Here is a 27,632-nt window from a genome sequence, read left to right on the forward strand (position 1 = left end):
ACCCCGGTGTCGGCCGCCGCGGTCGCTGCAGTGGCTCCAGCCCGCTGGAACCGAAGTCTCCGTCGCCGGGGTCGCTGGCTGCTCGCGCGTGGCTCGGCCGGGGCCGTAGCCATGGAGGACTTTATCGTGATCTCCGACGACAGCGGCTCCGAGAGTTCGGCCGGGACCCGCTCGGGCAGGGCGCGGAGGCTGCGCCGGGCCCTGTCGCGGACCCCCGGCGCGCTGCCCCGCCGAACCGTGGTGAGTCCGCTGCCGCTCGCCGCGCCCGACGGCGGCCGGGCGTCCCCTCGGGGCCTCGGCGTGGCGACCCCGGCCCGCCGCTGCCGCGTCTTCCCGCCTTCGGCGGCCTCCGGCCTCGAGGAGCGCGGCGGCGCCTCCGGCAGGGCAGGCCGCGGGCTGGCCCGCCCGGACCCCCGCGGGACTGTGCCGCGGAGCGGGCCGAGCACATGGGCGACGCGCTGTGCACCAGTGCGAGCTGCGGAGCAGCGGCCTCCGGCCCGGCGTGGCCCCAGAGCCTTGGCGAGCGGGAGGAGGTGGGGGTCCTGGTCAGGCCGCAGCCGCCACCCGGACCTCGAGGCGGGCGCGCGGGAGCGCGTAATTGTTTGGCTTCTGATGGGCACAGATGTGTACTGGGAGGTAACAGGAGCCCGGGCTGCGAGCGAGCGAAGCGCCGCCCTTGGCACGGTGGCGGCTGCGCTCCGGGGCCTAGCTCCCCAGCCAGCGGCCCGATTTCTGAGTTGTGGGGAAGGACGGTCTATTTTGCTTTGCAAACGCGAATCACATACAAAGCCCGGGGGCGGGGCACTCGCACCTTTGTTTTTCCTCCAGGTCCTTTATCTTTGTCCTTGTTCCTGAAGTGGTTAATAAAAAGATTTGTGGTCTCTGCCTTTCTAGAACCCTCCACAGAAATTTAGTGAACCCCAACTCCAGATGCTGTGGCTGAGGTTAGTCCCGGGGTCATTCATTCTCCCTTCTTTTTAACATGTGTCTTACATCAAGGTCAGCTACTGCTTAAGCCTGTAAATCACTCTGTGAGTGCTCATTCATTCTAGGTTGCTTTTGGGAAGTTGGAGGGGTTTCCTACACCCAAAGGTAGGTGTCTTAAGGTTTCTGTTGCTGGGAGGAAACACCATGACCGAAAGCAACTTGTGGAGGAAAGGGTTGATTTAGTTTACACTTCCACATCGCTGCTCGTCAGGACAGGAACTCAGCCAGGGCTGGCACCTGGAGGCAGTTACGCAGAGGCCACGGAGGAGTGATGCTTTCTGTCTTGCTTGCTCAGCCTGTTTTTTTACAGAACCCAGGACCACCAGTCCAGGGATGGCACCCTCCACAATGGGCTGGGCCCTCCCCATCAACCACTCATTAAGAAGATGCCCTACAGGCTTGCTTACAGCCCCATCTTAGGAGGCCTTTTCTCAACTGAAATGAGAAAATGTGAGAGAAGTTCCTTTCTATCCGATCATTGTAGCTTGTGACAAGTTGATATAAAACTGGCAAGCACAGTAGGTGTTGTCCCTCTTAGGAAAGGAACTAAATTTTGCATTTTTGTATTATCTGGCTTGTAAATAATACCTTTATGCTAGTTTATCATTTAATAGCACCTTTATTGTACTATGATTCATCCATAAAATACCTTGAATTGTACTACCATCATAGCTAATAAATCCTTTACATCACTCTAAAATGAAACCTTGTTGTTCTTAAGGTCCACAATCTTTGGAAAATTTGAATTATAAACCACTTTGGATTATGAACATAATTTTAAGTACAGGCAAAGATTATAGAATTATAAGTAATGACTTGCCACTGTCTGGAGAGCTACAGGTGAGTGTGTGCGTGCGTGCGTGCATATTACTACAAAAAAATTCCCTACATGTATGTACAAATGTATTTAAGTGTCTAATTCTTTTCTAATGGGGTGGTACCATTTTTTTTTTCTTTTGAGACAGGGTCTTCTATAGCTCAGGCTACCCTGAAATTTGCTGTGTAGCTGAGGATGACCTTGACTTATGATTCTCTCTCTTCCACCCTCCTATTAAGATTACAAGGGTGCATGACTGTACTTGGTTTATGGGGTGCTAGGGATCAAACATAGGTCCCCAAGTCTGGGGATACATCCCAGTTTGGGGATACAAACTGGGATGTATCCCCAACTATGAGGCTCTAGTAACTTTTTAAAATCTGTTCATTCTAGGTGTTTGAACATCTCTACTCTATTTAGATTATAGGTCTTTTGTTGGTGTTGGTGCTCCCTGTATACAGGAGTGATCCTGGCATGCAGTAATTTACCAGCCTCATGTTGTTCTGGCATAAATGACTCCACTGGGTCTGTTTTGCTCTTGCTATTGAAGACTTTGATGGGACGTCCATAGGCCAAGTTCCTTACCATGGAGTACATGCTGCCCCTTTTTAAAATTGGGTTGGAGTTTTTATGGTTTGGTTTGGTTTTGGCATTTTGAGATAGGGTTTCTCTCTGTAGCTTGGCTGTCCTGGACTCACTTTGTAGACCAGGCTAGCCTCAAACTCACAGGGATCCACCTGCCTCTGCCTCTGCCTCTCTTGAGTGCCGGGAGTAAAGGCGTGCACCACCATGCCTGGCTCTCATTGTACATTGAGATCTTTGATCCATTTGGAGTTGAGTTTTGTGCAGGGTGGTTCAGTATGAATAGATCTGTTTGGACTATTCTACATGCAGTTGTCCAACTTGATCAGCACCATATGTTAATGCCTTTTTTCCAGTATGTATTTCTGGCTTCTTTAATAAAAATCAGGTATCCATAGGTGTGTGGATTTACATCTGGGTCTTCAGTTCGATTCCGTTGTTCAACTGTGTCTTGTTTCTGTGCTAGTGCCATGCCATTTGCATCACTGTAGCTCTGTAGTACAACTTGAAGTTAAGAATGGTGAGACCTCCAGCGGTTCTTTTATTATTCTTCAGGATTGTTTCATCTATCCTGGGTACATATTTTTGTTTTTCCATATGAAATTGAGAATTGTCCTTTTAAGGTCTGTAAAGAATTGTGTTAGGATTTTGATGGGGACTGCACTGAATCTGTAGGTGCACTGAATCCTACTGGTCCATGAGCATAGGAGCTCTTTCCATCTTCTGCTATCTTCTGCTCTCTGCTGCAGTTGGGGCTGCTTCCCTGGCTGGAGATGCCTGCATGTTCCAGGGAGTGCCTGCTGGAGTTGGGGGCTGGGATAAAGCAATGAGAGGAAACTGGAGTGATCCAGTTGAGGCGCAGGGCCCGCAGCAGCAGGCTGTCTGCTGAAGGACTGGGCGTGAGAAAGACAGAGTTTCTGAAACTCACTACTGTGTAGACAGGCTAGCGAACTCACAGAGGTCCACCTGCCTCTGCCTCCTGAGTGCTGGGATTAAAGGCATGTGCCACCACTGCCCAGCTCTGAAATTTTTTTCTTCTTAAATATACTAAATGAACTCATCAGAAAATTGGAAAACAGTGACAAACAGGGAAGTTCAAGACAGAGGAATAGAAATTACCAAGTTCCAAAACACAGTGAGCAGGAAGAGTGAGCAAAACTCAGTAACTATATAGCAAGGTGATATGAAGTGAACTCCTAAAAGGACAAGGACTGGCAGCTGTTGGGGGTCCAGTCCAGAACAGCCAAGCAACACAAACCCTGTCTCCAAATAACAAAAATTAAAAAACAAACAAAAAAAAAAAAAAAAAAAAAAAAAAAAAACCAAGAATAGGGACAGATTAGAGAAAAAAATTTTAAAAAACAATTGATGAAATTTACCAAATTTGATTGGGGATAGGATTAATGTACAGACCCAAAAAATAAGACATAGTAGAATAAACAAAGAAAACTCCTTTTTTGTATGTACAGAGAAAAATTACATGTTACACATACAAAACAGTTCACATCTTATAATTGTGAAAGCCAAAAGTCTTGGATTGACCTGTTCAAACAATGGAAGAAACTTTCCAGTTTAGAACTTTGTTTATAGAATTACTCTCTGAGAGTAAGAGCAAAATAAATGTTTTTTAAATTATCTGAACTTTTCAGTAGTACCCCTGCACTGCAAGATATTTAGGCTGAAAAGAAATGACAGTAAATAGAAATATGTGTTCCCACAAAGAAATGAAGATCATCAGAAATTCTAAATATATGGTTTAAAACTAGCACTTTAAGAAATAGGGGCTGGAGAGATGGCTCTGTAGTTAAGAGCATTACCTGCTTTTCCAGTGGGCCTGAGTTAATTCCCGGCACCCACATGGCAGCTCAGAACTGTTTTTGTAACTCCAGTTCCAGGGGATTTGACATACTCATGCAAGACATGTGCAGGCAAAACTCCAATGCACATTTTTTTTTTAAGGGAAGAAATAGGTTGGGGTTTTTTGTTGTTGTTTTGTTTTGTTTTTTAATTAGAAATAGTTTCTGTAACAATAACTTGCTTGGAAAAATGTAGTAATAAACGTCTATTTATTACAAGAGAGCTGAGACAGGAGGAGTGCCACAAATTAGAGTCCAGGTTTGGATATAAAACCTGTCCCCCACAAAAAAGTAGTAGAGTACTGGGGGGGGGGGTCTCTGACCTTCCTGGGCAGCAGAGTGAAAGCTGTGGGAGGCCAGAAGGGAGCTCAGTGTAACATGAGTCAGTGGCCATGTTGACTCAAACTTTGGGAGTCTGACCCCAAGTGGGCTCCTTAAGCACAGCACAGTCTGGTGAAAAGCATGCTTGTGATGGCCGTCTCAATCCCGAGTGCACAGCAAAGCATTTCTAAGGCTCTCTGAGGAACAAAGTCAACTGGCTACAGCTCAGATGGACTCCGTCAAGACTTCTTATAAAGTCCATGTGGTTCCTTCCATAAGATAGCTTCTATAGACTGACTGAGAAAACAAGTTTATGAGGAGGGTCTGGTGGAGTGTAGTAGGAGGGGGTTGCCTCCCTTCCCATAAGCTCCTAGAATAACCACTCCTGGGACTCACTAAGTGTTACACAGAAACCCGGGCAGCATCGCTGGGCTCATCTCCAGCTAGTTCAGAACTTAAAGTAACCCACTTACACTAATCTACGTTCTGCCACTTGGTGATTACCTGCGCTCAGGCACCACGCATCCTTCCTTTTCACATCTTGGCAGCTGAATGCCATGTACCTGGCTCTATCCCAGAATCCCTTCTGCCTGCCAGATGTCCCACCTATGTCCTTCCTCAGCCATAGGCTAGAGGTTTTTAATTAACAGGTGTTGCGTCCATACAATATACAAGAGTCCGTCTACAGAGGAGGGTCCAGTGCTGGAAAGTACTTGGCCACACAGAAAGTGCAAAGATCACCAGGCTAGAAAGCATATCCACTCCAGCCTTCTGGGTGGAAAACAGGTTTTGCCTTTCCTCGAAGGACAACCTTGTGTGCTTAACATTCCAGATTCCCCTACAACACAAAGACCTCTGTGCCTCCTACAGAGTAATACATTGAGCTCACACATGGACAGATTTAAATTAGTATATAAGTGCTTACAACTATTTATCACACACACACACACACAAAAAAAAAAAATGGGTGAGAAGGGGCTAAAGACTGGATCAGAAGAGCACTGATTGCTTTTCCAGAAGTCCCAGCAACCACATGATGACTCACAACCATCTGTAATGAGATCTGGTGCCCTCTTCTGGCATGCAGGCATACATGCAAAGGAGAACACTATACATCTTGAGTAAATCAATCTTTTTTAAAAAAAATGGGTGAGGAACAAGGTAAACATTATTTTATAAGGTTCTTATATTTTTACCCTAAGTAATTTACATTTTTCTAAGCATACTAATACATACTGGATTTCTAGAATATACTACCCAGATCAGCCACTGAAAATATAATTAAAGGATGAATAGCTCGAAAAGCAAAGGAGAATTCAAAAGAAATAGAAAGTCAAAAAAAAAAAAAAAGCGATCATAGTCATTGCAGGTTTAAAAAAAAAAACAGCAGAATCGAGAAATTTAGCTCATTTAGGGATCTATCATATGATCAGGGAAAGACTAGAAGGAAGTCACAGGCTTGAGATGAAGACCCTGTGAATCTTGTTAGGCATTTGCCTTTAATACTGAAATTGGTATCAAACTGATGGTTGTTGAAAAACGGGAGTGATATCGTGTTGTGTCTGAGTATGTTGCTGGGGATTGAATCCACAGCCTTTTGCAAACTAGGCAAGAGTTCTACCACTGGGATATAGCCCCAATCTGGTGATGCTGCGTTTTAGCAGTTGGCTGTGGGAGATGAGTTAAATTCAGGCCTTTGGAGCAGACTTTCAGCTCTGTATGTTTAGCTGCTGTTGATTATCATCAAAGGCGCTGATGCTGTCAGGCTCTTCCCTCGAGACTGAGGCTTTCCATTTGCTGAACACTTCCTATTCTAGGACCAGGTACACATCAGATTCTTGCTTGGCTCACTCAGAACTCCATGTCTTTGAATCTGTTGACAGTGGTGACCGTCACATCGAGAGAAACAGCATGAGAGCAGGAGGACTGTCAAGGAAAGAAGGGCAACCAGCAAGGAGTAGGGAAAATGAAGAAAGCAGTCCATGACCATCAAGGCAAAGGAGAACAAAGTATAAGAATATGTGTAAAAGTATCCTAGTGAAACACTTCGTATGCTAGCTAACTAACAATGGTAACATTTAAAAGAGAGAAATAGCATGCTAGTTATGGTGGCAACAGACGGCCTTGCCAGACCATAATATACCAATAGTGATGATACTCAGCCGGGTGAGAAGACACCTGGAGCCTACCACAGTGTTATTCCAAGCCCATGGCACAAAGGTTGGTGACAGTACCCCTGTCTGGCATCATCAGGCTTTGTAAATCGATCCGTAACCTACTGAGGAATGGGAACAAGGGCTAGTGGTTTTCCATTAGTTACAGCTCACGCTGTTGCTTTATATCCCGTGCTTTTATAAAAAAACAATCTCTTTGAATGCTGATTCCAGGCCAGGCCTAGCAGTGCATGTCTGTAATCCCAGCATTCCTGAGGTAGAAGCAAATGGAGGCATGTAATTTCAAGGCTAGCCTGGTCTACATAGTGAATTCCAGACTAGCTAGCCAAAGCTACAAAGTGAGATTCTGTCCCAAAACAAAACAAACAAAAAACACTAAAAACAATAAAGCTGGTTACATATTGGAAAAAGTTATACATCCCTGGACCCTTAACAGGAAAGGCAGACAGAGTGGATTTAAATGTCTATCCCTACTGCTTAGCTGTATTATACTCAGATAAATAACCTGGGCCCTAAAAACTAATTTTTGCATGTATGTGAGAAGGCAGTGCTGTCTTACAGTATTATTTTGAAATTTAATCATAGAAAAAATGACGAGTAGTCAGGGAGGCAGGATAATGGGATGTAAATATTTTTATTTTATACATTATGAGTGTTTTACCTGTGTTTATGTGGGTGTATCAGGGATGTGTCTTATGCCTATGGAGACCAGAAGAGGGCATCCGGTCTCCCGGGTCTGGAGTTACAGTTGCTTGTAAGCCACACTATGGATGCTGGGATTTAACCCAGCCCTGCAAAAGAGTAGCAGTGCATCTCTCCAGCCCACTGGATGTAAATTTAACCTGACAGTTATAGCTTCATCCAGATCTACACTGCACAGCATCCTGCCACTATAGTTGGCTGTGCCCTGAAAGGGGTGTTCACTGTGTTCTGAGGGAGGTCTGAGACCTGGGGGCCCCATCATCCTCCTAGTATTCCATCATCCTCTTAGTATTCCAGTATAGCTATACTTTCACATGGATGCTGCCTTTCCAATCAACATTTTAATTCTAAACATTCTGTGTTTAGTCAAACCTCTCATCTGATTCCCAAAGTGACCTCCCAATTTCCAGAAAAATTTACACTCAAATATGATTAAAATTAATAGAAGATTCCTCTCCAGCCCTTAAAAACTCAACTACCCAGCTAAGTTGCCTACTTTTCTCCCTTTAAGAGTGTGCTTTCGATTATTTTTCTCAGTAAATCTCCTAATCATATATCCGTCCTTGAGAGCCACCTGTGGTGAAACCAAGACTCTGGGAGTCCCGCATGCAGTGACCAACACTCGGCGTGTTCTTGGATCTCAGGTCCTCACGTTAACTCTCATCTTGCTTAGCTTCTGTTGCAGATTATCCTGGGAATTTGTTTTTCCAAGAAAAAGTTGCTTTTTGTTTGTGAAGGATGGAATTTTCTCTACTCACATGTCTTTCTTGGATCCCATCACATTCTCACATTTGGCATTTGGATAATTTATGAATCTATAGAAATTGACTAGCAACCTGTTCGCTAATGAAAATAAACTCATACTTGTGTTATAAATGATGTATAGAAATAGCTCAGAGGCAGAACATTTATGTAGCGGGCACAAGACCCTGGGTTCAATCACTAGCACTGCAACTATATATAGAAATGTCAGGGAAATGAGAAAGTAAAGTGACATCGTTAAAAGCTAAACCCTCAGTCTTCTCAAGTAGAGTTTCTGTGCCCTCTCTTACCCTTCTCTTCTCCATCTTTAACAGGACTTCATTGACTTAACTAGAGAAACCAGAACAAGGGCAAAAGATCGTAATGGATTCTGTGTGATTGATCTGACAAGAAGTGAGGAAGAAAATAGGCCTATTGCCACTCTTGATTTGACTTTAGAACCTGTGGCTTCCTCTCAGAAGGAGCCAGCCAGTGTTCAGACATGTACTGGTCTCTCAGGCAAAGAGGCAGTGGAAGCCCCTGGAGACCGAGGCACTCAGCCTGCAGCACAGAGACTCATTAACAATGACCCCGTGGACTTGGATTTGTTGGAAGACAACATGTTTGAAGGTTCTCGACCCCCTACATCTGCCAGCCAGGACTCTGTTTACCCACCAGAACCAAACTGCAGCTCGATGGCCTACAAAGGCGACATCAGCTTCTTGACCAGCCTGCAGCTCTCTGCAGAGGTTCGCTCCTTCTCCTCCACAAGCAATAACAGCAGCAGCAATCAGAGGGCCTCTTTGCCATGCCCACAGCAGGATGTGCCTTGCCAACCACAAGGCTTGCTGTGCCAACTGCAGGCCTTATCATGCCCACTAAGAGCTTCACCATGCCCCCCACGAGCTTCCTCATGCCCACCACAGGCTTTGTTGTGCCCATCACAAACTGTGCAGTGCCAACTCCAGGCTTTGCCTCATCCACCTCAAGAAGTGCCATGTTCCACTCAAGATGTGCTGTGCTCTCGGCAGAATATGCCAAGCACACCTCAAGACTTGTCATGGCACCCTCAACACCCACTATACCCACCCCAAGACACTCGAGGCCTACCTCAGGATGTTCCGGGCCGACCGCAAAACCTGTCATACCCACAAGATGTGACACAACTGCAAGACATGTCATGGTCACTACAAGACATGCCGCTGTCACTGCAAGACGTGCTGCAGTCGCTGCAGGGTGTGCCACCATTGCTGGGAGGTGTGCCCCAGTCGCCAGGAGTGATGCAGCCACCGGGAGGTGTGACGCAGCCAGCAGGAGGCATGATGGGATCACCTGGAGGAGGTGTGATACAGTCACCAAGTGTGCCACCACCATCAGGAGAGATGCAGTCACCAAGTGTGCCACCATCCTCAGGAGGTGTGATAGAGTCACGAGGTGTGCCACCACCATCAGGAGGTGTGATAGAGTCATTAGGTGTGCCACCACCATCAGGAGGTGTGATAGAGTCACCAAGTGTGCCACCACCATCAGGAGGTGTGATAGAGTCACGAGGTATGCCACCACCATCAGGAGGTGTGATAGAGTCATTAGGTGTGCCACCACCATCAGGAGGTGTGATAGAGTCATTAGGTGTGCCACCACTATCAGGAGATGTGATAGAGTCATTAGGTGTGCCACCACCATCAGGAGGTGTGAGACAGTCACCAGGTGTGCCACCACCATCAGGAGGTGTGAGACAGTCACCAGGTGTGCCACCGTCACCTATCAGTGCATTGCAGTCACCAGGCAGTATGTCACAGCTACTTGTAGACATAGCACACTTACCAGGAGATGTGTCGTGCTCACCACCAGAGTTAGTGGACTTTGCGAGAGACAGGCCAAAGTCTTCCCCAGATGTCGTACAGAGTCGTGATGCTCTGATAGATAGCTCAGCTCCGTCCTCTCCAGGTTGCTCTTCTAGCCCACTGTCTTCACAGTCTGATGTTTCTGTAGAAAAAGTTCCTTGGCTCTCTGTCACAGACAGCTCGGCCAAAAAAGAGAGATCACTGCCACAGCTTGCCAACCCTGGGTCTTCCCAGACACCAGGACAAATAGCACACGTTGGGGTATACAGTAGACCTTGCCTGCATAGACTGAAATACTTCTTACGACCTCCAGTCCATCATCTCTTCTTCCAGACCTTGATCCCAGACAAAGACACACGGGAGGTAAGCGAACTTCCTTGCTCCTCTTGGGGTCATGTCCCTTCCCATAGGCCTTCGATAAGATTACTGGGACTCAGAGTCCATGGATTAGAGAATGGGTTAAACACAGACACTTGTCATCTTTCCCCCACTTGAGGGGGCAGTCAGATCTGTGACCAGATCTCAACCCACACTTAACCAGCACTGTGCAAGTCTCCCTTCTCTTTGAGCCTTGGCCTCCTGTGTAAAGGAGAGGTAAAGACACACCTCACAGGGCCACCAAATGAGGTAGCGTGTATAAAGAGCATGCTTGGTCTGATTTGTTGTTGGCCTTTGTCAGACTCTTGCATTCCTTTCTCCTTCTTCCTGAGGCCCATATAGTTCCCACATCACAATGAGAAGACTCTTGTCACTTGACTGCCTAAAATCATTCCTGGTATGGATGTCTAGAAGAAGAGAGTTGAGTAAAATTTTAATTTTAAATCTTGAATAAGGATACCATTTCCCATTCGTCTCAATGGACCTGTGAGAACTAAATTAGATATATATGGACAAAAATGTTAGAGTCTCACAGCATGAAACCTTTTTGTTATCTGAAACCTCACCCTCAGCCTTAAAATTTGTTTAAAGTAGTTCAAAAGCCAGAAGTCAGGCAGGCTAGCAGAGTGGCTCAGTAAAGGCCCTCACTACCGAGCCTGGCAACTTGTTTTCTGTGGCTCAGACCCACGTGGTTGGAGTAGAGAACTGACTCCCACCAACTGTCCCGTGACCCTCGCATTTGTGGCGTACACTTGTGCTATAGCCACACACAGATAAATACATGAATACACAAACAAGATGTGATTTTTAAAAGCCAGTCAGGCAGGGCTGGAAAGGGAGTTCAGTGCTTAATAGTGCCTGCCGCTTTCCCAGGGGACCCAAGCTCAGTCCCCAGCACCCCCATAGGTTGGGTCATGACCGTCGGTAATTTCAGCTCCAAAGCACCCACTGTTCTCTTCTGCATCTGGATGACACTCATGCACAAACTCCACACCCAGACACACATGCTCACATAAAATTCAAAAGAAAAATAAATCTCTTTTAAAAGGTGATTATTTAATGTGTTTAAAGTCACCCATAGTGCTATCAGGAGGCATTTATTATAAATAGTTCCATGTATTCCCTTCCCAATTGCCTTTTTAGTTTTTGGTTTTTTGAGACAGGGTTTCTCTGTGTAGCCCTGGTTGTCCTGGACCTTGTAGACCTGACTGGCCTCGAACTCACAGATCCACCTGCGCCTGCCTCCCTGAGCACTAGGATTATAGGTGGAAGCCACTGCACCTGGCCCAATTGCCTTTTTTATATGTGATCATTTTAATTTTTTTAGTAATTAGGATTTTTTAACATAAGTATTTGTTATTGGTTTTGTTTATAGAATGTAATGGTTAAAAACCATAGTGGTACATGCCTGTGATTCTAGTCCTTGGGAGCCGGAGGCAGGAGGACCAGGAGGTTAAGGCCAGTCTCTGCTGCAAACATAGTAAATTCCATATCAACCCGGGATATGGATACCTTCTCAAAAAGGAAAAAAACCAGGGGCGGGGGAAGAAGGTGGTCTTCATTCTTTTAGCAATATGATATGCCCAAATCGTATCTGATTAAAGTATCTAATATACCTTTGTCCCTACCCTTAGCCTCTTGTGCCCATAACCCTAGCACATAGAAGATGCAGGCAGGAGGATCAGAAACTTAACACCCATCTCAGACTGCCCTTGGCAATTTGGCATTTTCTTTTCTGTTACATGTTAATATGGGTGAGGTCATGTTGTGTGTAGAATTTCTGTCCTGTAACTGCCCCACGTCATTAAGAGTTTGTTTGTTGGTTGGTTTTTAAAGTAGAGCTTTCTTACCTCTCTCTGATAAAATATTTCAAGTGCAAAGAAAACTTTGCTGTCTTCACCCTGTCGCAGAGCCTCTTACAGGGTATGTAGAGCCCGCCCTGATGCCTGTCTATCTCTTTGTCTCTACAGAGCAAGGGTCAGAAATTAGAGCCCATCCCTCACCGGAGACTAAGAATGGTGACAAACACAATTGAAGAGAACTTCCCTCTGGGGACTGTGCAGTTTCTCATGGACTTCGTCTCTCCCCAGCATTACCCACCCAGGGAGATTGTGGCTCACATCATCCAGAAAATCCTGCTCAGTGGCTCCGAGACTGTGGATGTCCTCAAGGAGGCCTACATGCTTCTCATGAAAATTCAACAGTATGACTCGTCACAGCTGTTTGCTCAAGGCTTCTAGGGAACCTAGACTCCGGCACAGCTTCCCATCCAAGCTTTATTCAGCTGACCTGGGAGCTTACTTAATAGTTTTAACTGCAAGTGGCAGGAAACCCAATCAACTGGCTTCAATTGCCAGGAAAAGAATTTAATGATTTATTTTTACTAGAAGCCTGGGAATGTTACTTGATACTGTTTTTATAAATGGCTTCTGGGACCCAGTTTTCAACCCTGCCTTGGTTCTGTGGTCTTTAGCTTCAGATTTTTATAGTACTTTGAGTTGGAAAATCAGCTTCCATAGTTACACAATTCTGAAACTGAGTTGTATTATAATTGGCATGACATGACATATGAGACCATTTTTGAGACAATGACAGTGAGTTGAAGAATAGGATATTGTGGTTGAGCTCAACAAATGACATGCTTCATGCAGTCCTGGCAGGTAAAGCTTGCTGGCTGTGAGCTGGTCCAGGTTGAGATGTGGTACTGGAGGGTGGGCCAGGGCACTTAGGATGAGAAGAGGCCTTTTCTCCTGCCACCTTCCAGGCCCTGTCCCTTGTGCCACTGCATTTTCCAGAATTCTAATATGCCACTTGACTTTCAGGCTGCACCCAGCCAATGCCAAGACAGTGGAGTGGGACTGGAAACTGCTCACCTATGTCATGGAGGAAGAGGTAACACAAATCATGAGGATATATCTTGCAGAGGAATTTTTAAATTACATCTGTGTGTGGGTGGAGTGTGAGTGTATTTGAGAGCCCCGTGGTGTGTGTGGACATCAGAAGACAACTTGTGTTCATGTCTTCTCTACTTGAGATCAAATTAAAAATATTATTGAAAGGGTTAGTGACACAGCTCAATGGTGGAATACTTGCTACCGTGCATGTGGTCCTGAGTGCAATCCCAGTACTGCAGAGACATAAAAATAAAATGCTAGTAAATAAGTAGAGAAAGTTCTGCTCCTTAGCTATGAAAACAGGGGAAGCATGATCTGAGGAAAACATTAGCGTGTTATGTACAGCCATGAGCTAGAACACACGTGGGAGAGACCATCATGGCCAGGGAGAGGGAAATCTTTACAGTATAGCACCACTCAGAAATGCAATATAATTGCTGAGAGCTATGAACAAGCCCAGTACCGATGGTGAGTGGGTATCTGCTGAAATCATTACGTGGAGCTGTCAACTGCTATACTTGGGAACACTACAGTAGGCAAAATGTCTAAAGAATTAAACAAAAGCAAATGCTACACACTTAGTAATCCAGAAATTTTCCATATTCTGTCTTGCTTGGGATGGACTCTGTCCCCCTTGAGTCACATTTGCCGCAGCTCTAGTTGTTTCTTTTTAGGAACAGAAAATTCCTCATCCCTTTTCTTTTCAGATACTGGGGGCTTACTTGGATGGGGTCTTTCCGGGAGAGCGGCCCTCTATTGTGATGTGGGTCAGGCTCTCTTACTCTCTTTATCCCTTTCAGCACAGGCTTGGTCTAGCATTTACATTTCCTGGATGCCTGTCTTCTCAAAGTGTACATCTTGTATTCTTTCTGCCCCACCTGCCTTCCATCATTGGAGACCTGAATAAGAGAGATTACTAATACCCACAACACAGAATCAGTAGTAGGCTCTCTGGAATTAGTCAAGGAAATTAGTCAAATGCTTCTCAGTTTAACCTCGGGCAAGTTCTTAGGATAAGGTCAGAAGGCAGCCATGTTCTTTGCCAAAATATCACAAGATTAGTCTCTGGCCTAGTTGCAAATATTGTTCCTCTCAGAAAACTCTTGAGTCCAATGTCCCACAGTCCTCCACATTCATCAAAACAAAAAAACAAAAATTAAAAAACAAAAACAAAAAACTCATAGTCATTGTCACAGTCGGTGAGGAAGTCTCTGCAGATATCAAGCCCTGCAGAGTATCAGTCCAGGGGAGACAAGCAGGAAATTAGATTCAGCCCTACTCAATAAGTAGCTGGTCTTGGTTCAAACTTCAAGAGTCTGACACTAGGTAGTTTATTTTAGGCACATGTAACTACAGAACAGTTTGGAAAACAGTTGATAATTAACTCAAATCCCATGTGCACAACAAAGCTTAAGACATAATCCTAGCACTTGGGAGGCAGAGGCAGGTGGATCTCTGTGAGTTTGAGGCCAGCCTGGTGAGTTCCAGGGTAGCCAGGGCTAAAACAGAGAAATCCTGTCTCAAAACAACAACAACAAAAAGACATAAGGACATCAAAACTCTTATACAATACAAGTGACTTACAGTTCCAGGGGATTAGAGTCCATGATGGGGGAGCAGTCGTGACTGCAGAAACATCTGGTAGCTTATATCTTGATCTAGGTAAGAGCTTTTGGAACCTCAGAGCCCACCCCAGGGCCCTGCCCCCAATCCTTCCCAGACAGCTACCAATTGGGGATCAAGTACTCACATGCCCGAGACATGGGGGACATCTTATTCAAGCCACCACATAGCACATGAGAGTTCCAGAAACCTGAGTAGCTGCAGGTACAGTCTCACTCATGACCATGACAATATCTATCAATAAAGGCAGCAATTTTGTAATGTTTGCCATGCCCAGGTACTTCCCCTTTCTCAGGGTAACAAGCTATATCCAGAAAGAATCCATTCAGTCTCCAGTTCCTTCCTAGAGACAAATTTACCATCCTCCACGTGTGCCAGTTTGTCAGGCTGTTCAAGAGATTGGTCTTTGTCCTGTCTATGTTAGAGCATGGGCAGAAACAATAGAGTGTTTTAAAAACAGGCTGTAGTATCAGTGTGCTAGAACTACCCACAGTGCCTGCAGCTCCACAGGCAGATACAAGGGGCAAGAGATCATGAGTTCTGAGGAGAAACAGGGACAAGCCACTTGGGGGAAGACAGTTACACCATACCAGGCTTTTATCCTTTGACCTTTAACTGCCACATAAAAATCATGGCATGCTAAAAGATATATTTAAAGTATGGCATATGAGGACCAGCATGGCCCACCAGGTAAAGAAAGTTGGTGACAGCCTGAGTTTAATTTGCTGGCAGAAGGAAAACTGACTTCCGTGGATTGTCCTCTGGCAAGCATAATATTTTTTTTCAAAACAAGGTTTCTCTGTGTAGCCCTGGCTGTCCTGGAACTCACTCTGTAGACCAGGCTGACCTTGAACTGAACTCAGAAATCCTGCCTCTGCCTCCTGAGTGCTTGGACTAAAGGTGTGCACCACCACTGTCCAACACAAAAAGGTTTTTTAAGTATAGTGCACAAGGCTGGGAAGATGCCTAGCAGGTCAGAGCACTTACTGTGCAAGCATGAGGAAGGGCATGCTAGGACAAATCCCCAGCACACAGGTAAAACGGGTGTGGTTGTATTGTAACCAGGCTAGCCTCAAAGTCACAGAGATCTGCCTGCCTCTGCCTCCTTAGTGCTGGGATTAAAGGCATGCAATGATGCCTGTCCTTTTACCACAAATGTTAAGGCAAGAATGTGAAGAAATAAGTGAGTGAATTGTTGCTGGTGAAATTGCAAATGGTACAGCCACTGTGGAAAACTCATAGGTCGCTGCTATTGTGCTGACTCAGCATACCTGCTGTCGTCCACACATGTTTCTTTGATACAGACAAACTTGCTGACTTTCTTCACAGGGACAAACTCTGCCGGGACGAGTCCTCTTTCTGCGCTATGTAGTGCAGACCCTGGAAGATGACTTCCAACAGATCTTGAGGAGACAGCGCCAGCACCTACAGCAGTCCATCGCCAACACTGTTCTGTCCTGTGACAAACAGCCCCACAACGTCAGGTAATCAGCTACTAGAACATGACGAGAACGACAGGCCAAGGCCAGGGTCTTAGCTTATTGTCGCTGCTACAGCTGTGTGAAAAGGTGTCAAGGAAAGAGGATTTCAGTTCACAGTTTCAGAGGTTTGATCTGTCGTGACAGGACCAGAGCTTTCAGCTCATGGCTGCCATGAAGCAAGGGAGATCAGGGAAAGGAAGGGGCCAATGCAGCTTATGGCCCCAAGGCTGCATCCCCAGTGAGCCGCTTGTCCAGCTAAGGCTTGCCTGCCTCAGCCTTACCATCTCTCAGTAGCCTGCTCAGAGTTTGTGTTCTTCAGCAGATTGGACCATTCAATAGAGAAGACCTTCCATAATTGTGAAGCCTAATTGTTTTTTGGGTTTTTGTTGTTGTTGTTGTCCTGGACTTGCTTTGTAGACCAGGCTGCCCTAGAATGCTCAGAGATGTGCCTGCTTCTGCCTGCTCAAACGCTGGGATCACAGACGTGCAGCACTGCAGCCTGCACGAGGCCTAATTGTTTTGGGGAGCACCCTCCCAGACACAGCTACCTGTTTCTCGGGTGCGCAGGGTGAGCCCAGCGACTATAAGAGGCTGAGATTCTCCTCATCACCATATACCATAAACGGATAAATACCAAAAACTGTGAAGAATCAAAAGAAACCTCTCTGAATTGACCAAGTAGACTCTATTCTGAAGATTACATGGAAAGTAAAAGTTTTGAGATCTCATATGTCTGCTAATAACTTTTTCTCTCATGTATTGACTAATAAGTAGACTAAATATTTTTAGTTTAGTTTACATATTTAGAAATAAATTTTGTGCAGAACTTTGAAGAAATTGTTTTCTAGCTGCCAGAGTGCTGCTAAGATATCTGAAGCAAAGCTGGGCAGTGGTGGCTCATTCCTTTAATCCCAGCTCTCGGAAGGCAGAAGTAGACGGATTTCAGAGTTCGAGGCCAGCTTGGTCTACAAAGCAAGTTCCAGGATAGCCAGGGCTACACAGGGAAAACAACAACAAACAAAACAAAAGACAAGGAGTATTAAGCTGTTTGGAAAGGGCTCTGCTGGTGTAGGTCTACAGTCATGCCTCACGAATTGTGCTCAGCATCCTGGCCAGTTTAGGGTGAAAATAATCCTTAGTTTCTGGAAAATATGCTTTTTCATGGGGTCACCCTACCTTGTTTTATTTCTATTCAAAACAAGCATATAATAGTCCCCTTTTAAAATCTGGAACCACACATCTCTCATCTTTTATAATTGTCATCTGTTTTTCCCAAGTTGCCTTTGGCAGGGGAATGAGGTTTTAGTTATTTTGGCCTCTTGATTTCTTTGTTTTTGGTTTTTGAAACATAGTCTCTTTAAGTATCCCTGGCTGGCTGGAACTTACTGTGTAGTACAGGCTAGCCTCAGACTCTAAGGTCTGCCTCCAGATGCTGGTGTTAAAGGTGTGTGCCAGACACCCAGCTCAGTACTTCACAGTTTTATTTTCTCTAGTGTTGCTGTGGTTTTAGGAGGGAAATAATTAGGTGTATGTATTCAATACAGCTTTTTTAAAATCCTGGTTACTTAAGTAATCAATAATCATCAAAATAAATTTTAACCATATGAGATGTTTGTGCCTTCCTGGTGGAGCCTGAGCCCTGTGTAAAGTATGAGTGCACTGCACCTCCTCCAAGACCTAGTTCCCTCCTCTGATGATGATGCATGTGGTGGAGAGCTCAGAAGACCTCCCGGTCATCTAGTCCCACTTTCCACCTGGCTAGCAGTGCTGCTGCTCAGAAAGCAGCGTTTCCATAGTAATTTATGGTAGCCAAGTTTGATGTCTGGATTAGTAAAGCACAGTGTTTCCAGAGATAGACCTTGGGGCCTCTGCCCTAATGAATGTGTTAGGTCCTTGATGAATTCACAATACACATTCTTTGGAGGTGTTGGCCTAATTGGGGAGGTATAGGTCACAGGGTGGGGGCTGTCCAGGGTATTATAGCTCATGCTGGCCACTTTCTACATTCCCCATGTCTCTGTTTTTTATCCACTAAGAAGTGAAGAACAGCCTTCCCCACGTTGCTCCCATTACCAGGATGTTGTGCCTGACTGCATGGGTCCAGGCAACCATTGACTGAACCCTCTAAAACTGAGCTGAAATAAATTCTTCCTGCCCTGAGGTGTTTCTGTTTGCCACAGCAGTGATAAAATGTACCTACTGTATAACTTCTAGGAAAGTGCTCAGGGCTAGAGGTACAGCCCAGTGGTGGAATGCTTGGCTACCATGCACGCACAAGGTCCTAGGCTCAGTCTCCAGAACCACAAAAGAAGAAAAAGAAAATGTTATTTCAGTTAGCATTTATAACCATGCTTCAGTTTACTGTGTGGTTTTTGTTAGACTTGTTTAATACTGAAAATTACCCAATGGTCCTCTTGTTGCCTTTGGAGGACTCCCCTAGTCTGGGAGCCCACTGTAGGTATGCAGGCCTGCACACTGTCCTCACAGCAGCAGTACATACCTTCCTTCTTACCGCTTCTGTATTGCAGAGATGTTATCAAGTGGCTGGTCAAAGCAGTGACTGAAAATGAACTAGTGCCGCCCGCCCCCCCAGATGCAGCCCAGACCTCTGCAGGAACAGGGGTCTTCAGAGCTACCGGTGACCACCTGTCTCCCCAGCCGAACCTGACCAGGAACACCAACCAGCTGTAAGAGCAGGCAAAGAGTTGTCGCCAGGGCTTTGAGGGTTTGGTGTCCAACGAACAGGGCCAGTCCCAACAGCTTGCCCCAAACTACCAACTCTTATAACATCGTCCGATTCTCATACAATGCTTAGCTGGGCTAAGAGTGTAATGATGTAGAATACTTGCGTGGCATACATTAGGACCTAGATCCATCCGAAGGAAAGAGGAGCAGCTGCACACAGGCTCACTGCTAAGCCTCCTCACCTTCAAGTTCTGGTTTAGAACTTCCTCTCTAAAGCCATAGGGACTGCCTGCCCCAGCTCTGAATAATGACACAGAGAGTTCTATTTATATATAATAGCTTTAGGCCTTAGCTTACTCTTGTTCCTAACTAGCTCCTAACTGTCCCCTTTATATTAAGCTATGTTCTGCCCTGTGGCTCGGTTACCTCTTTCTCATAGTCCGTCTTGTAGGCGAAAATCTTCTCACCTCCTGCTTCTTTCCCAGAAACCCTGTCTGTAAATGGAACTTTTATTCACCTGTTTCCATTGTTGTCTCAGAGACGTTCTCCCTCCATCTGCTAACCTAGGCCTAGTTCTGGAAGCTTCTAGCCTCCATACCATCTAACCTGGCCCTAGAATGTTTTCAGCCTCTGAGAATTCCTCTGAATAAGCTCACCCTTTCTTGATCTTTCTGAGCCCTGGGCTAGCTGGTTCAATTCAACTGTTCTGGCTCAAACTCCTCTCCCAGCTGACTTATGCAATCTGGCTTTTCTCTTAGCCCCTTAATTTACACAATGGGGCCGCAGAAATGGCTCAGCAGTTAAGAGCACTGGCTGCTCTTCCAGAGGACCCTGGCTCAGTTCTCAGTGACCACGTGTGGCTCAGAGGCTTCTGTAGGAAGGCTAGAGCTGCAGGAAATCTAGAGCTCTGCGAGAACACGAGGCTTGTATAGAAGTAATTAATACATAAAAGTAAAGTGATTAAAATTATTACAAATTAAGTGACAAATGCATGTCTTCTTCTATAACAAAGAAATTAAAATAATGTTAGTTGCTTTGGACCTGTTTATTCATTTACACACTAGGGAAGTTATGGCAGAGATGGTCTTTACAGTTCTCTAGACCCTTAGGATCATATGGTTGTGCTTTAATTTGAAAGCATCTTGAGTAGCTCACCCTTAGATTCTGGAAGATTGATCTAGGATCTGGCAAAAGGATTCAGGTGGATGAATTCCTCAGTGAAAGCAAGCTAATGGCTTGATTGTTCTCCTGGGCCTGGTGTGTGTTTTGATGACCCTCAGTCTCTGTTCTGTTGTTGTTTGCTTGGGGTTTTTGTTTGTTTGTTTGTTTGTTTGTTTGTTTTTGAGACAAAGTCTCACCATGTAACTGGCTGACTTAAAGCTCACTATGTAGACCAGGCTGGCCTCCCTGCCTCTGCCTTTTGAGTGCCAGAATCAGAGGTCTGCGCCTCTGCAGTCTATGGCGGGGCCTTCCCCGGCTTCAGTAGGCCTCTCACCAAGGTTCCCATTCACTTGTGCCCTGTACTCTGGCCCAGGGTTGTGTGTCAGCTGCAGAGGATGCTGTCCATGGCTGTAGAGGTGGACAGGACACCGACCTGCAGCTCCAACAAAATAGCAGAGATGATGTTTGGGTTTGTGCTCGACATCCCCGAGAGGAGTCAGAGGTAAGTTGCATTTGATCGCTTTGTTTTGCTTGGTTTCTCCATTAAAAAGAACTAAGCTGGGGGGGGCTCATACCTGTATTCCCAGCAGTGAGGTAGGCAGAGGCAGGCAGATCTCTGTGAGTTCGAGGCCAGCCTGGTCTACAAGGAGAGTCCAGGACAAAGAAGGCTACACAGAGAAACCATGTCTCAAAAAACAAAACAAAACAAAGGCAGAAAGAGAACTATATAAGTCATTTTTTCTTAAATTAACTTTTTTTTTATTTTAAGTTTCTGCCTGCCACATATAGAACTTCAAGAGAGAAAAAGTACAGCCTGTAACTGAAAAGGAAAGAAAGAATTGGGCAGGCATGGTGGCACATGCCTGTAATCCCAGAACTCTGGGATGCAGAAGCAGGCTGATCTCTGTGAGTTCCAGAAGAGCCAGGACTACACAGAGAAACCCTGTCTCAAAAATAAAAACAAAAATAAAAATAAAAAACAAAATAAAAATAAAAAACAAAAATAAAATAAAATCTTGACAAATTCACCTCATCTCCTCAGATTTTTTAAATCTCTTTGTAGTTCTCTTAGCCCTTTTTATTACATACGCAGTTATGTTGTCTGTACAGGGGGTTTGACATCCTTCTAACCTGTATGACTTTTGCCCATTCCTTTTGCCTCAATACAACAAGACTCCCAAGTAGAGAGCTAGAGGACTGGCGAGAGCAGACATCCTCGCCTGCTCCTCACCACAGAGGAGCCGTTTGGTCTGGGGCAGTACATGTACGGTGGCCGAAAGCATCTGCTCAGCCATTTCTGCTTGACTGGGATTTTTCTAAAGAACAAACAAGTGCTGAGGATTTTAGCTTCTATCGAGATAATCATAAGTTTCCTCTTTATTCTCTAGATTAGTGAATTATGTTAATAAATTTCTTCAAGTTTAATTAGCCTTACATTTGAGGGACCAAAACCCTGCTTGGTTGCTTGCTGTCCTTTTAATATGTTGATGGATTCTTGTTGCTAATATTTGTTAAGATTTTTCCATCTCTGTCTACAAAGGATGGTGTCTGTAATTTTATTTCCTGTAATGTTTAACTTCACTCGTATCTTTTAAAAAGTAAAAACTAGCACACCTTTAATTGCAGCACTCGGGAGTCAGCAGCAGGTGGATCTCTTGAGTTCGAGGCCAGCCTGGTCTACAGAGTAAGTTCCAGGACAGCCAGGGCTACACAGAGAAACCCTGTCTTGAAAAAACAACAACAATAATAATAATACACTGACATACCATTTATAACCTATCGAAATAGTAAAAAATTTAAAGACCAAAATATTTTCTATTAAAGAGATTATGAGAGCCAAGCTTGGTGGTGCTCACCTATAATTTCAGCACTCGGGGAGGCAGAGGCAGGAGGATCTTTGTGAGTTCGAGGCCAGCCTGGTCTACACAGTGAGTCCAGGACAGCCAGAGCTTCACAGAGAAAACCTCAAAAAACCAAAAGGGGGAAAAAATGAGAGCTGGGCCTAGTATTTGAAGCCTGTGATCTAAGCACTGAGAAGGCCAGGTAGGCGTATCAACCTGGCTACATTGTCTTTTTTTTTTTTTTTTTTTTGGGGGGGGGGGTGGTCTCTTTGGCCTGGCTGTCCTGGAACTGCTCTGTAGACCAGGCTGGCCTCGAACTCACAGAGATCCACCTGCCTCCACAGTGCTGGATTAAGTGTGCCACCACAGCTGGCTTGCTCCCATTTTATTCATCTTGACTTTTTAATTTCACCTTCATTTGTGAAGTGTTTTGCCGAATACAATTCCTGGTTACTAAATACTTTATATATTTTAGAGATGCTCTGCTTCCCTTGAGCGCATTATCTGTGATGAGATGAGGGTACATCTCAATGGTAGAGCTGAGATAGGGTGTCCTGAAGCACGGGGCTGGGGTGCAGTCCCCAGCTGGCTGCCCTCGGGCTCACTATCCTCCTGCATGGGGTTATAGGTGTGTGCCAGGATACCTGGCTTTGGCCTTGCAAAAGTCAAAGGCTGATCCATTATCCTGGAAGTTACTGATTTATGGATAAATCCAGTTCCGTCTTGAAGCATTGTGGCTTTGTAGACCTCTGTTCTTAGAACGTTCAGGGCAAACTGTGCTGTGTGTTCTTTGAGTGCACTGTGCTTACCCCATCTTCTCCACAGGGAGATGTTCTTCACTACCATGGAAAGCCACCTTCTGCGCTGCAAAGTGTTAGAGATCATCTTCCTGCACAGCTGTGAGACACCCACCCGCCTCCCCTTGTCTCTGGCCCAGGCCCTCTATTTTCTGAACAACTCCACGTCACTGCTCAAGTGTCAGGTACACTCCTTTCTGCTTCACATTACTTTCCCCTCAGCCTGCTGTTTGGGCATTGTGTGAGAGATTTGGAAACTGCTTTAATGGGGATTTTTTTTTTTTTAAGTTTTATTTATTTTTTATACAATGTTCTGTCTGCATGTACACCTGCACACCAGAAGAGGGCACCACATTCTCATTATAGATGGTTGTGAGTCACCATTGGTTGCTGGGAATTGAACTCAGGACTTGGAAGAGCAGCCAGTGCTCTTAACCTGCACTGTCTCTCAGCCCTTTAGCAGGGAATTTACCTGAGGAAGCATTTATTTATCCACTGATTTTACTGTCTCTGCAGTCAGATAAAACCCAGTGGCAGACCTGGGATGAGCTGGTTGAGCATCTGCAGTTCCTGTTGTCCAGCTATCAGCATGTGCTGAGAGGTAAGGAGCATTTGCTCACAGCAGTGGACATTATCACAGGACAGCTTCTCAGATAATCCTCACTTGTTCACCTAAGTAAAGCTGACACCTGCCTGTAATCCCAGCACCCAGGAAGCTGAGGCAGCAGGATGAGGAGTTGAAGCCTACATAGCAATAGCATATCTTAAAAATAATAATACAATCTGGAAAATTAACTGCTTTTTAAAAAATAATAACAAGCCAGGCAGTGTTGGAACACCCCTTTAATCCCAGCACTTGGGAGGCAGAGTCAGGTGGATTAGATTTCTCAGTTTAAGGCCACCCTGGTCTACAGAGTGAGTTCCAGGACAGCCAAGGGGAACACTGCCTTGAAGAAAATAAATAAATAAATAAATAAATAAATAAATAAATAAATAAATGGCAAAATGAAACTTTTAAACATAGCTGGAATCACTGTGGTGATATGAAAACTTTCTTTTTTGTTTCTGGGGTTTTTTTGTTGTTTTTTGTTTTGTTTTGTTTTGTTTTTTGAGACGTTTTCTCTTTGTAGCCCTGGCTGTCGTAGAACTAGCTCTGTAGACCTCAAACTCATAGAAATCCTCCTGCCTCTGCTTCCCGAGCGCTGTGATCAGAGGTGTGCTTCACCCTGCTGAAGACTTTGTTACAGCTGCTGATAATACAACGGTCTTCCTAGTCATGAGGTTGTGTAGATAAGCAGAACCACATCAGGAGAGTCCTGGCTTCTGCTAACACCTTTGTGGGATCAGGTAGCACGTTAGCAGCTGTTGTTTATAGATTAGCAGCATTATAAACAGGTCTGAGCAAAAGACAACACAGAGCCTTTCTGCAGCAAGGTGGACGTGTTCCTGCAAAAGATGTGAGGGGCCTTAAAATGGCTGGGGCTGTAGCTCAAGGGTAGAGCATTTGCCTTGAATGCACAAGTCTCTGGGTTCAGTTCCCACTACTGCAGACAGGGAGAGGGAGGCCTTAAAGCATATGAGAGTTCTCTTTGGGGTTGCTGGGAGAGTTGGTGGCATGCAGGAGGCACGTGTTGGCAAGGGTCATGCAGAATAACTGTCAACTGAGAGTGATTTTATTAGGCAGGGTTCATTGAGGACCTTAGTAAAGCAGAGGAACTGGCAAGTTAATCATTAGAAAGGCTTAGACTGTAGCGCAGTCAGTTGAGGGCTTTCTAAGCCCTGGGTTCAGCTCCGGACCACATAAACTAGCACTCAGGTGGAGGCAGGAAAATCAGAAATTCAGAGTCACCCTTGGCTGCTTAGCAAGAAGGCCAGCTTGGGATGTATGTCACTAAAGAAGTTAAATTACTAAGCACATAGGGGTTTTTATTTTTTGTTTTTGTTTTTAAGATTTTATTTATTTATTTTACGAATGAGTGCTCTATCTACATGTATGCCTGGATGCCAGAAGAGGGCATCAGATCCCATATAGATGGTTGTGAGCCACCATGTAGTTGCTGGGAATATAATTCAGGTCCTCTGGAAGAGCAGACAGTGCTCTTAACCACTGAGCCATCTCTCCAGCCCTTTTGTTTGTTTCTTGAGGTGAGACTTTGATTTGTACTTCAAGATGATCTGGAACTTACTATTCAGGCCAGACTGGCATGAACTTAAGACTTTCCTGCGTCAAGTTCCCAGGTGCTGGGTTTACAGGCATACTGTCATGGCTGACAAACATAGGAACCTCAGAAAGGAAAAGACAGGGCCTCTCCCCTGGACATGTAGCACTGAGGACAGAGCCTCACGTGGAGTTCTTGCCAAAGCTTATGACCTTGCTCCAGTCTCAAGGAAGGAGCCCACAAACCCAGACTGATAGCTGTTCTAGTCGGGGAAAACTCCATGGCCAAAAGCAATTTGGGGAGGAAAGGGTTTATCCCTTCTGCTTCCACACCACAGCTGGTCACCAGGGTGACTGGGAAGCAGCAATCAAAGCAGAGGCTATGGAGAAATGCTGCCAGCTGGCATGTCTCCCAGCTTGCTCCACTGCTTTCTTTTCTTTTCCTTTTTTTGTTTTGTTTTGTTTTCAAGATATTTTCTCTATGTAACAGCCCTGGGTGTCCTAGAACTTGCTTCGTAGACCAGGCTAACCCTGAACTCACTGAGTCTGCCTCCTGAGTGCTGGGATTAAAGGTGTGCACCACTATACCTGGCTTCAGCTTGCTCTCTTACAATACCCAGCACCAACTTCACCTGCCCAGGAATGGTATCACCCACAGTGATCACTAAAGAAAATGCCTTATGGGCTTGCCTCCAGGCCAGTCTTTGAGAGGCATTTTATCAACTTTTATCATTTCCTTGCAAATGACTAGCTAGTGTCAGTTTGACATTAAGAACTTGCCAAGAAGAAACCGCTTATAAATGAATGACCTGTACTTTTCAAAAGCACTGTTCCTAAGAAGAAAGGTAACTCGTGATCCTCAACAGGGTCCTAAATTAGAAAAAGGTGGTACTGGAGGGCTGAGGCTCACTGGGAGAGCACCCTCCAGCACAGGCAAGCCCGTGGCTCCCAGCCCTAGCCCCTCAAAAGTGAAGGGCCCTGTTGTGAGAGTTGGTGATTCTTATTTTGTTTTTCAAGACATGGTTTCTCTGAATAGCCCTGGCTGTCCTGGACTCGCTTTGTAGACCAGGTTAGCCTTGAACTCAGTGATCCGCCTGCCTCTCCCTCCCAGAGTGCATCACCACTGCCCAGTATAACGAAGAAGTTTTACTTGCCCTTGATTGTGATGCGGTGGACTAACTCAGTGATGTTACATAGAAAGAGACCTCATAGGCCTGCTTAGACCTAAGACCAAGAAGGCTGTGCAGGACTTTTTTTTTTTTTTTTTTAGCTCTCCCTTTCTTTCTCTTTGTCTGTCCATGCTGGCACTGAACTCACAGCTATTCTGCCTCAACCTCCTAAATCCTGGATTACATGTTTCTAGGTTCTCTTCTCTACAATTCTGGTGCTGTGTAACTTAGAATTATTCTCATATGAGGGAAAGTAGTAACTATTCCATCACCGTTAGCTTCATTTCAGCCTGCCTGCCTGGCTGGGTCTTTTCTGCTTCAACCTTACAACTAAACTCCAGGGGTTGAGGTGGTGAGGCTAACAAGTGAGCGCAGGCCTCTTCATGCCCGACGCGCGCTTTACCACTGCACTGTGCCCAGTCCTTGTAACTAAATGTCAGTGGGTGCATTGTCAGGCCCAGAACAGGTACAGGTGTGTGCATTCTTAGCACCCTCTATGAAAGGTATAAAAACACACTAAATAAGTAGTAAAAATAAAATTAACTCTTAAGTGGTTATCACAAAATACTTTTATTTAGTATAGAGTTATTAAGTCCACTGAAAAAAACTGAAATATTTTCAGTATATAGTTTCTTGAAGAGATTGCTCAACAGGTAAGACCACTTATTCCTCTTCCAGAGAACTGCCACCATACCAAGCACAGTAGTTTTTTCTTGACAATCAGTGAGGCAAGAACACAGATCTGGAAATGGGTTCTCACAGTAACTCAACATGACCTTTTGACTTGTCCCCTAGTAGCTAGCACTAGGCCTTCCTTATAAAACTGGACTTGAGCTTTTAGATCCCAGGGAGTAAAAAGCAGATCTGTTTGGCTCCTTCCCTCTTACAGAGCACCTCCGGAGTTCAGTGATTGATCGCAAAGACTTAATCATCAAAAGAATTAAGCCCAAACCTCAGCAAGGAGATGACATCACGGTGGTGGATGTGGAGAAGCAGATTGAGGCCTTCCGCAGCCGCCTGGTCCACATACTGGGAGAACCTCTGGTCCCACAGCTCCAAGACAAAGTGCATTTGCTGAAGCTGCTGCTTTTCTACGCTGCTGACTTGAACCCCGACACAGAGCCTACCCCACAGCCCTGAGGCAACCAGGCTTCTAAGCACCGAGAAGACCTCCTGCCTGGCCAGCTCCCCGAAGCTCTGAAGTGTGAGCAGCAGTTAGGGATGTCACAGGACCAAACCTAAACTGTTTATCTGTAGGTTGTAATAAGTTTATAACTCTTCAGTATATATCTTTTTTTTTTTTATAATCGTTACCTAGCCTATTCAAATATGGCTTAAATATACAAGGTGTATATATTTTTTATTAAATTATTTATCTATGCTTTTGAAACAGACAATACGATGTGCACTATATGTCCAGC

General features: G+C 45.2%; 1 protein-coding gene across 1 annotated transcript; it reads left to right on the plus strand.

The window, feature by feature from the left end:
* On the plus strand, window positions 1-27,608 carry Simc1 (SUMO interacting motifs containing 1). Its single transcript, XM_021646421.2, has 10 exons — window positions 1-240; window positions 8,516-10,387; window positions 12,373-12,605; window positions 13,225-13,294; window positions 16,249-16,403; window positions 18,929-19,087; window positions 20,620-20,748; window positions 22,913-23,069; window positions 23,401-23,485; window positions 27,101-27,608. Exons 1-10 carry the CDS (start codon window positions 112-114, stop codon window positions 27,349-27,351), a joined length of 3,240 nt encoding a protein of 1,079 aa, XP_021502096.2. The 5' UTR covers window positions 1-111; the 3' UTR covers window positions 27,352-27,608.
* Window positions 27,609-27,632: the final 24 nt, after the last annotated feature.

The sequence above is a fragment of the Meriones unguiculatus genome, chromosome 19 (assembly GCF_030254825.1).
Source record: "Meriones unguiculatus strain TT.TT164.6M chromosome 19, Bangor_MerUng_6.1, whole genome shotgun sequence".
Classification (NCBI taxonomy): domain Eukaryota; kingdom Metazoa; phylum Chordata; class Mammalia; order Rodentia; family Muridae; genus Meriones; species Meriones unguiculatus.

Coding starts and splice junctions, on each gene's coding strand:
- Simc1 (XM_021646421.2), top strand. CDS start 112: ATGGAGGACTTTATCGTGATCTCCGACGACAGCGGCTCCGAGAGTTCG. Junction 241..8,515: donor CGCTGCCCCGCCGAACCGTG/GTGAGTCCGCTG, acceptor CATCTTTAACAG/GACTTCATTGACTTAACTAG. Junction 20,749..22,912: donor ATCCCCGAGAGGAGTCAGAG/GTAAGTTGCATT, acceptor TCTTCTCCACAG/GGAGATGTTCTTCACTACCA.